A 10,669-nucleotide genomic window follows, 5' to 3' on the forward strand; every position below is an offset into this window, starting at 1 on the left:
TTTACAACATGTAATTGTCAGCTAGGGTGACATGGCTATATTACATTGATTGTAGAAAGTCCAGCCAGTCGTTAACCGTGGTGTGTAAGTGAAACAGAAACTAACCCGCAACTTTCATTTCATATATTATACTTGGGATCTTGGGACTTGCTAGATCATGAGGGGCATGTTGTTATTAGCCACATGAGATTGTGCTAACAGTCTACTGACATGTTATGGACAGCGTTGTGACTGTCGTAGTTGAGACAGTTAAGCTTTAACGTCATGTTTACACAAAACGTAGTCAAAATTGGAAGAAATATTAAGTTTCAGTCTTTACACATAAAATGACTCACTGGACATGTTTCAACTTCTGCAAAACACTCCTGCTGTTCCCATTCTTCAGCTCCTCACAGGTGACTTGATGCAATGACAACAGATCAACAGAGGACACATTAACTGCTTATATGCAGCATATCCAACATCGAAGTTAGGCATAACAGTTTAATCATCTCAGAATCTTAATCCTTTTCTTAATCAGTAGTGCATTTGGTCACAAACCAGACCTACTAGCCTCTGTCCTTTTCAGAAGAAATCTAAAGATACTTTAGATGAGTGTATGATATCGACTATATCTTAACGAAATGAATCGAAAGAGTAAAACAGTGATGATATGATGTGTTCGCGAAAAGGTGAGACCATCCGTCCAGACTTATGGAACAAGTCACAAACACACGCAAAGTCAAGTCAAGTGTTCACCGAAAAAGAGACCTCAAACGTTTTACAAAAACATCACATACAGTTGTACCATTTGCATTGTCGTCACTTTTGACACCCCCTCTCTCCTCTCCACGTTTACAATGCAAATGACACACCCTAGAGTCTTCTGTATACCACCTCGGGTGCTGTGACCCACGACAGCAGTAAGGCTGACAGGTGTGAGATGTCAATGGCTTCTGTATACAACACTTAGACATTTACACCTGTGTGGCGCAGTGAACGGTAAGTGTTGGTGAAGCGTTCCCTTCTCAAATATATGTTGTCATAAGGCCGCAGCATGATGTGATATCTTCTACAGAAATCGTCCGATTATGACCCAGACTTTGCGTCACATAGTGAATGTGGGTTCGCGATGGTTTGCAGTAGAAATCAGCAAAGTAAAGGCTGGCATAATCACCAAAGATCTCCTTCAAAGGCACGGTCATGATCAGGCTGGTGTCTCCGAAAGGCGACGTATCTAAAAGATCGCCCATGTACAGTGTCACACCAAAGAAAAGACCCATAAGTCTGCCGTTTATAGAACTGCGATGATCACCGTGGTCCTTCATGCAATGTTTCATAATGTCGTGGTATCTCCGAATGTTCTGGAAGTAGGAGAATGGTTTGTTGCGGTAGTGGACACTCACCCTATCAGCAGGGAAACCATTGCAGTATGTGTCAGTCTTCTTCAGCAGCCTGGGCAGGTAATCTGGCAATCTAAGGTTAGCCTTGTGAAGAATAGTCACTTGCTACATATGTGTAAAGGATACACTTTAATTGTTTTGCACAATTTATTTTTATTGCAGACTAGGAGACCGACCGTCTGATATTCAGTGGTTGGGGGCCTATGATTTGGTTTGTCGACACAGTATTCGTTTCAGCTGCAGAGGTTAAGTGAAATATTTTCTTTTCTTTTTAAATATAGGCTCTATATATTCTTTGATTTGGTTTGGCGACAAACATATTTTCCAACAGGAAACCGCATAATTATTTTACAATAGGATTATATATTTACATACGAAGTGTCTTATTTTACCGAGAACCTGAAGCATAATTAGTTTTCATCAGTCCAGTGAATGAGTGAGTGAGTTACTATTTAGTCACATAGGCAATATTTCAGAGTGGGAGACAAGAACATTCTAGTCTATATCAAGTTGAAAATCAATAACGTTTGAAAGTAAAAACCTGTCATCGGACAGTAAAAAAATCAGATCATTACAGCTATATAAATGTAAAACTAGTAGGCTATCATGAAATGAATTCACTACTGACAGTACAGAATAATTACGGGCTATAAGTCACCAACAACCGAAGGTAGATCACCATTGTAAATGCACGATTTCATTACATACCTTTCAATGTACAAACTCCCTGAAATTAATTTGTTTACCAAGTATCACAATGGTTTTCATTATTTATTCCATGGTGGTCCAATAATTAAAACACTTTGCTAATCAGTTACAAGTGTAAACAACGGTTGCATATGGCCAGTAAATTCCCACTACTATGTAGCCTTAGCATGTGTAATATCAAAGCTCACAGGTCACATCAGTCAAAGGTCACATCATGACCTCTCCGAAAGCTCATGCATTCTAAGCACATGCTTGTCAGTGTGTATTGGACCTCCATGCTGCCTGGTTATCACCTAGCTGACTGTAAGCGGAACTACGTAAAGACACATATTTGAGCACTTTATCTTTTCATTGCTAGGTTATACTATGTGTAAATTACAATGAAACGGTTTATATGCCAAAATGTTAATTGGTTTGTGCAAAAGTTGTTAATATATTTCACACAAATATTTGTAAACTTGTGGTTGTTAATTTAGCTTATTGTGCTCTTGAACAATGTGTTCTCCTATCATGTGAATGGGGTATTAAATGTTACATAAAATGAAATGTGTACATTTTCTGAATTTCATTGAATGCTGTTGTTTGTTTAGTTCCGCAGTTCCGCACGTACCCCGCTCTCTTAGATGGTAACTTTGCTCAAGGGGAATCCTTCACTGGGGTATTATTCCAACACTGAAATAGGGCCATTGATTTCTTTATAACTGTTCTAGTTCATTCAATGTATATTTAGGGTGAGGTACGCATGTTCGTTTTGATTTTGGTTTTTGATGGGACTCGGGGGGTACGGGCGGAACTCAACCTACTTTCATCGAGTCTTCAGTCTTCCACTTATTATTAACTGTAAAACAGTTCCGCACGTACCCAACTCAGCCCTAACGACCCTAAATGTTTAAGAAAAATAGCAAGTAGGTTGGGACTTACGTACTTTCTAAATCGATCCCAACTCAGCCCTAACGACCCTAAATGTTTAAGAAAAATAGCAAGTAGGTTGGGACTTACGTACTTTCTAAATCGATCCCAACACAGCCCTAACGACCCTAAATGTTTAAGAAAAATAGCAAGTAGGTTGGGACTTACGTACTTTCTAAATCGATCCCAACACAGCCCTAACGACCCTAAATGTTTAAGAAAAATAGCAAGTAGGTTGGGACTTACGTACTTTCTAAATCGATCCCAACTCAGCCCTAACGACCCTAAATGTTTAAGAAAAATAGCAAGTAGGTTGGGACTTACGTACTTTCTAAATCGATCCCAACTCAGCCCTAACGACCCTAAATGTTTAAGAAAAATAGCAAGTAGGTTGGGACTTACGTACTTTCTAAATCGATCCCAACTCAGCCCTAACGACCCTAAATGTTTAAGAAAAATAGCAAGTAGGTTGGGACTTACGTACTTTCTAAATCGATCCCAACTCAGCCCTAACGACCCTAAATGTTTAAGAAAAATAGCAAGTAGGTTGGGACTTACGTACTTTCTAAATCGATCCCAACTCAGCCCTAACGACCCTAAATGTTTAAGAAAAATAGCAAGTAGGTTGGGACTTACGTACTTTCTAAATCGATCCCAACACAGCCCTAACGACCCTAAATGTTTAAGAAAAATAGCAAGTAGGTTGGGACTTACGTACTTTCTAAATCGATCCCAACTCAGCCCTAACGACCCTAAATGTTTAAGAAAAATAGCAAGTAGGTTGGGACTTACGTACTTTCTAAATCGATCCCAACTCAGCCCTAACGACCCTAAATGTTTAAGAAAAATAGCAAGTAGGTTGGGACTTACGTACTTTCTAAATCGATCCCAACTCAGCCCTAACGACCCTAAATGTTTAAGAAAAATAGCAAGTAGGTTGGGACTTACGTACTTTCTAAATCGATCCCAACTCAGCCCTAACGACCCTAAATGTTTAAGAAAAATAGCAAGTAGGTTGGGACTTACGTACTTTCTAAATCGATCCCAACTCAGCCCTAACGACCCTAAATGTTTAAGAAAAATAGCAAGTAGGTTGGGACTTACGTACTTTCTAAATCGATCCCAACTCAGCCCTAACGACCCTAAATGTTTAAGAAAAATAGCAAGTAGGTTGGGACTTACGTACTTTCTAAATCGATCCCAACACAGCCCTAACGACCCTAAATGTTTAAGAAAGATAGCAAGTAGGTTGGGACTTACGTACTTTCTAAATCGATCCCAACACAGCCCTAACGACCCTAAATGTTTAAGAAAAATAGCAAGTAGGTTGGGACTTACGTACTTTCTAAATCGATCCCAACTCAGCCCTAACGACCCTAAATGTTTAAGAAAAATAGCAAGTAGGTTGGGACTTACGTACTTTCTAAATCGATCCCAACTCAGCCCTAACGACCCTAAATGTTTAAGAAAAATAGCAAGTAGGTTGGGACTTACGTACTTTCTAAATCGATCCCAACACAGCCCTAACGACCCTAAATGTTTAAGAAAAATAGCAAGTAGGTTGGGACTTACGTACTTTCTAAATCGATCCCAACACAGCCCTAACGACCCTAAATGTTTAAGAAAAATAGCAAGTAGGTTGGGACTTACGTACTTTCTAAATCGATCCCAACTCAGCCCTAACGACCCTAAATGTTTAAGAAAAATAGCAAGTAGGTTGGGACTTACGTACTTTCTAAATCGATCCCAACACAGCCCTAACGACCCTAAATGTTTAAGAAAAATAGCAAGTAGGTTGGGACTTACGTACTTTCTAAATCGATCCCAACTCAGCCCTAACGACCCTAAATGTTTAAGAAAAATAGCAAGTAGGTTGGGACTTACGTACTTTCTAAATCGATCCCAACTCAGCCCTAACGACCCTAAATGTTTAAGAAAAATAGCAAGTAGGTTGGGACTTACGTACTTTCTAAATCGATCCCAACTCAGCCCTAACGACCCTAAATGTTTAAGAAAAATAGCAAGTAGGTTGGGACTTACGTACTTTCTAAATCGATCTCAACTCAGCCCTAACGACCCTAAATGTTTAAGAAAAATAGCAAGTAGGTTGGGACTTACGTACTTTCTAAATCGATCCCAACTCAGCCCTAACGACCCTAAATGTTTAAGAAAAATAGCAAGTAGGTTGGGACTTACGTACTTTCTAAATCGATCCCAACTCAGCCCTAACGACCCTAAATGTTTAAGAAAAATAGCAAGTAGGTTGGGACTTACGTACTTTCTAAATCGATCCCAACTCAGCCCTAACGACCCTAAATGTTTAAGAAAAATAGCAAGTAGGTTGGGACTTACGTACTTTCTAAATCGATCCCAACACAGCCCTAACGACCCTAAATGTTTAAGAAAAATAGCAAGTAGGTTGGGACTTACGTACTTTCTAAATCGATCCCAACTCAGCCCTAACGACCCTAAATGTTTAAGAAAAATAGCAAGTAGGTTGGGACTTACGTACTTTCTAAATCGATCCCAACTCAGCCCTAACGACCCTAAATGTTTAAGAAAAATAGCAAGTAGGTTGGGACTTACGTACTTTCTAAATCGATCCCAACTCAGCCCTAACGACCCTAAATGTTTAAGAAAAATAGCAAGTAGGTTGGGACTTACGTACTTTCTAAATTGATCCCAACACAGCCCTAACGACCTTTACTTTTTAAGAAAAATAGCAAGTTGGCTAAATGGAATTACATTCCAAATATATTAAAGCATCTTGATGCTAGACAGTTACTTATTTTTCGGAAAGAGTGAAGCATAATTATTTTCAACAATTCAGATAATGTACATATTTTCAGTATACATATATATCATCGCAACACCAGCTCTAGCTTTCTTTTCTTTATGAAAATGGAATTATAGCCCAAATGTTTTGAAACACAAAGCATTTCTGATTATTACTTATTTCATCGAAACACGGAAGCATAATTATCCTTTTCAATAATTCAGACAAAATACATATTAGGCCTCAACCACAGTCCCTACCCTCACTCAATATGTATATTATAAAGTCAAAACGTATAGGAGTTATCATGTGTCACAGAAATGATAGTTAATTGAGCCATCGCATATTAAATCAGGTGCAAGTTACACAGACACATTTCAATGTCTCCTGAATCATCTAATGACATTTTGTGCTGAGTAACTACCAACACATAGACACAAAGGGATGCGAGTAATTGACAACTCCAACACAAACAGTGCAGAGCACGCCTAACGACGGGCGTATTGATCAACAGTTTCCAAGAACTGACTTTTCTGGAAATCTCACATTCACCGAATCCGAAATCGAAAGCAGTGTGCTAATATCAAAAGAACACTTACATTGATATACTTATGTAGGTTTCAACCACCTCTCAAGCATAAAGCACTGGTTTTAAGCATACATTAATTGTACTTGCAATGATAATCTATCGATATATTGATATGACAGGCTTCCGTCGGTCTTTTCGATGATTAACAAAGGTACATGCAGAAAGTTGGAAGCCCAGTGGGCTACTTCTATATACCGTTTGAAATGTCTTCGAAGTTGTTAGCCTGCAAACAGGAAAGCACGTACTTACATAAGCAATATGCGCAATTACCTTTATCTGAGATTGTTAAATGAATTGTAAATAGATATACATTTTATAATTGGAAGTTTGAATTAGTAACTAAGATTGTTAAAGTACTGTAAACATATTGGCCTCCCGAGAGGATACATAAGTCCCAAAACATTCGAAGTAAACTCTAACTTTCCACTGTTTTAAGCGTATAATATGTACCTTTTTAATGTATGACTAGATGTGTCTAAATTGCTGAGGGATGATGTAACTCTAGCTAGGGCCTAGACATTATTGGGAACAAAGTGGACTGGACCATGCCACCATCAAGCCAGTCGTCATCAGGATAGACTCTAACGACAGCGACACCGATTCGGACAACACCGTCTTCTGAAAGTGGCAACACTGACTGCCATTGAACATCTCAAGTGGTATCCAGATCGCATCTTCACAACACACGCTTGTTGATTACCTGGCAAAAGAGAGTCCAGGGATCAATCGCCAGGATGTGTTTGTAGAAACAAAAAACTGGTAGTGGCAAGTTTTCCTGATGCATTCGGAAATTACCGAGATCTTGAAACAACGTCTCTGATTGCACAACTAAATCTGAATGCCTCCAGTCGCGCGTCTTGAACACTCGCACCATGCAAGGGCCGTATTGCAACTGAGGTTACTATTGCATATTAATAGAGGCGACCATTGGGATCCGGTGGTCATGTTCGCTGACTTTGTTGACACATGTCATCGGTTCCCAGTTGCGCAGATCGATGTTCATGCTGTTGATCACCGGATTGTCTGGTCCAGACTCGATTATTTAAAGATTGCCGCCATGTGGCTGGAATATAGTTGAGTGCGGCGTAAAACTGTTCAAAGTCACTCACAGTAGATTACAAACGTATTTCTGTGACAGTAACACATGTATTTAAGTGCACTATTTGTTTCTATGTAACATCGCATAGTAAATAGACAGATTTTGTAGTGCATCACAGAATTGTTGTTCCACTTCGACTATCATCTCAGTGATACTGACAGTTGGATGTTTGACGAATGGATAAACATCATGTTAATATTTCCAATAGAATTTACATGACTTCACATATGAAGGAAAACGTGAGTGCAAAAGAAAACAGTTTCAGTTATATGTAAAGTGGAAAAATTACACGAATGGATCAATGAAAATTAGTGGTGCCACAATGTGTTCACGAAAAGGTGAAATATGTCCTGTCTGCCGGTATCAATCAAGCTACAGCCTCATTCTTTCCCTTAGTTTAGATGAAAAGAATGTCAAACTCAGATTGTTGTCATTCTTGTTGTTAAAATGGCAGCCGGTCCATATACACTGGGATTATCCATATATAATATACTGTTGCCGATTCATTATTTTACTCGATTCCACCTTCACTGACATTAGACTGGTCAGGTGTTTCACGTGTGCCCACTCGTCTGATTACCTTCCCGGAATTGTCAGTGATGTCCAGCCCCGATATGTCCACTTCATCTGTATAGAAGACGTAAACCCATACGTTGTCCTGTCGGAGAGTTTGGTAGGTCCGTGCTTCCTTCCTCACAAGTACGTTGGTTCGTTCATTCAAAGAAATGAGGAGCTCCTGACAAAGGTCGTCGGCTTCTGTACCACGCTTTGTAAGGACCAGAGTGACGTAGTAATTGTTGCTTTTAGTACATAGATAGAAATCTGCGAAGTACAGTCTGGCACAGTCACCAAAGAGTCTCTCCAGGGGAACCACCACTCTGCGCTCTCCATATGGGGATATAGTTGGCAAAACGCGATTCCCTAACTCATTGGTCCAAAGGGTCGCACTGAAGAAAACGCCTTCAAGTTTCCCGTTTATAGGACAGCTTCGCATTTCCATAGTCGTTCTTCCTACTTGGCATCATGGTGTTTTCTTTTGGTTTTTTGGCGTTCCAGTTTCTTGAAGTATGTAGCTTGTGCATTTCAGTACAGACCGTGGCCTGTATCGGAATCCGAGCAGGAACAGTTAAGTTTAGCACTCGAAAGGAGTCTTTGAAGACCTGAAATGAATACATACTTTATCAATAAGTATCTGAAAATGGATATTTTTATTATCAGATACGGTCCCTGGTATGGTGATCTACACTCTGTTGTTGGCGATCTATGGCCTGTTTTTATAGTGTACTGTCCAAATATTGATACTATCATTTTTTATGTTTCCACGCTAGTTTTAATACTAACAGTGATAGTCTAGTGGTTTTACTATCCTTCGTCGACAGGGTCTTCATAATATACATATATATTCTTTTTGTCACGTATGTTCTCGTCACGATATGGCTGCAATATTGCCGATGTGACGTTAAATATTAACTCACTAACTCACTATTATCAGATACAGCTCGTTCAATGCCATACCATATGGTTCACAGTATAGCGTGTCGTGCATATATTTGTTAATATCGCAAATTATGAAATAATAGGTAAACCGATATGAAACAGAAACATCATATGGGGAAAAAACAAGCAGTACATTTAGTCACATCAATGTTTATTGAACTGAGAAATATGTATGGATTGTTTATCCTTACGATTGTGGAATGAGTACAAAGTTTTCCTAAACACTTAATGTGCTTATATGACATTTTACTATGTTAAATAGGAACCAAGTTCAATTCAGTCAAAAACATTTGATTCTTACGACACCATCAAACACGACAAGCATACGGGAAAACCTTTTTTTGTTCTTTGGGACTTCTGTGACTCAACGTGGTAAGCATAAATAAAGGTATGTCTCCATCATCTACAGTTAACTTAACTCAATCTTAAATAATGTATGAATTGTTGGACATCCTTGTTGATAACGTGGATTTGTCTCCTTGATTTACTGGGTCTTTTGGGGGCGGTGGGATAGCCCAGTGGTAAAAGCGTTCGCTCGTCACACCGAAGACCCGGGTTCAATTTCTCATATGGGTCCATTGTGGGAATTCCATTTCTGGTGTTCTGGTACTACTGGAATAAAACGTAAACCACAAACCACTCACTCACTCACTCATTGCGCCTTTAAGACAAATTGAAAGTTCCGCTCAGACTGGCAAAATCAGACAAGGGAATACACTTTTAACTGAAGTTCCAGGCATATCGAGATATGTTTCTTCAATATCCAAACAGCCTACTGCTATCCATTTCCATTTTATGTACCTCCTGTGAAACTGCCTTTGCCTTTCTTCCTAGTGCCGTTGTTAATCTTGCTGCAGCTCTGTCTAACAACGAGTGCTATCCCTTTATCATTGCTTTAACAACTCCATATACACATACTCTACACGGAGAACAATATATGCACTCCATGTACATGGGCAAGAATGCAATGGTTGAGATAAATTAATCCATTCCAGCTGATTATGATGAAGGTGCCTTTTTCATGCAGTTGAGACTGGCCTATACAATGTATTATCGGATCCGTTTGAGAAGTAAGTAAAGAGCATCGTAAATACACGACACAGCGTTTGGTCCCTGTGCCATGTTGAAATATTGCTGGTGTTTTTTTGTCAAGTTTGATCTTCCTGCATACATTAATACGTCGGTACTATATATCCTGAATGACGTTTTTCTTTGTCATGTTGAAATGTGAGCTGGTGGAATGTTGACGTCATCAGCGTTTGGACAAACAATGGATAGTAATCGGTCCATTTAACCCCATGGTCCCTAGCGTGGTGATCTGCCTTCAGCTGCTGGCGGTCTACAGCCCATTTTCATATAGTATTGTCCTAATCTGAAGTCCAGAGATAGATGTTTGTTATTTCTTGATATATTCTGTTATACTAAAGTGGGTTTTACTGACCTTCGATCATGTTTTTTTCTTCTTCTTTTTCATAATTGGTGTCTTTGTCACTCGCTGTAACTACCTACGTTAACTCACGCACTCTCTTACTCACGCATGCACTCCATGGAGGTGCTTCCTCAGATTAGGAAACAGGTCGTAGTCACTTGGTCTCCGTTTCTTCAGTCGGGTGCCCTCATATTCCCCATCCGTTGTTCCTCGTGGAACTATGTGGATGATGTCTTAACTATCCCAAAATATGGTGGTGATAACCTTCCTGGCCGATCTG

The 10,669-nt window shown here is 39.4% G+C and overlaps 1 protein-coding gene and 1 pseudogene across 1 annotated transcript in view; both read right to left on the reverse strand.

Annotated features, from left to right (window-relative positions):
• Window positions 1-683: 683 nt before the first annotated feature.
• The window catches only part of LOC137287188 (phytanoyl-CoA hydroxylase-interacting protein-like), a 33,933-nt gene continuing 23,947 nt past the window's right edge, over window positions 684-10,669 (reverse strand). The window contains exon 3 of the mRNA XM_067819365.1: window positions 684-750. Within this exon, the coding sequence (XP_067675466.1) occupies window positions 735-750 (16 nt within the window). The 3' untranslated portion in view covers window positions 684-734. The remainder of the gene's footprint in view (window positions 751-10,669) is intronic.
• LOC137286676 (uncharacterized) lies at window positions 761-8,463 on the reverse strand (annotated as a pseudogene).

The sequence above is a fragment of the Haliotis asinina genome, chromosome 6 (assembly GCF_037392515.1).
Source record: "Haliotis asinina isolate JCU_RB_2024 chromosome 6, JCU_Hal_asi_v2, whole genome shotgun sequence".
In the NCBI taxonomy this organism is placed as follows: Eukaryota; Metazoa; Mollusca; class Gastropoda; order Lepetellida; family Haliotidae; genus Haliotis; species Haliotis asinina.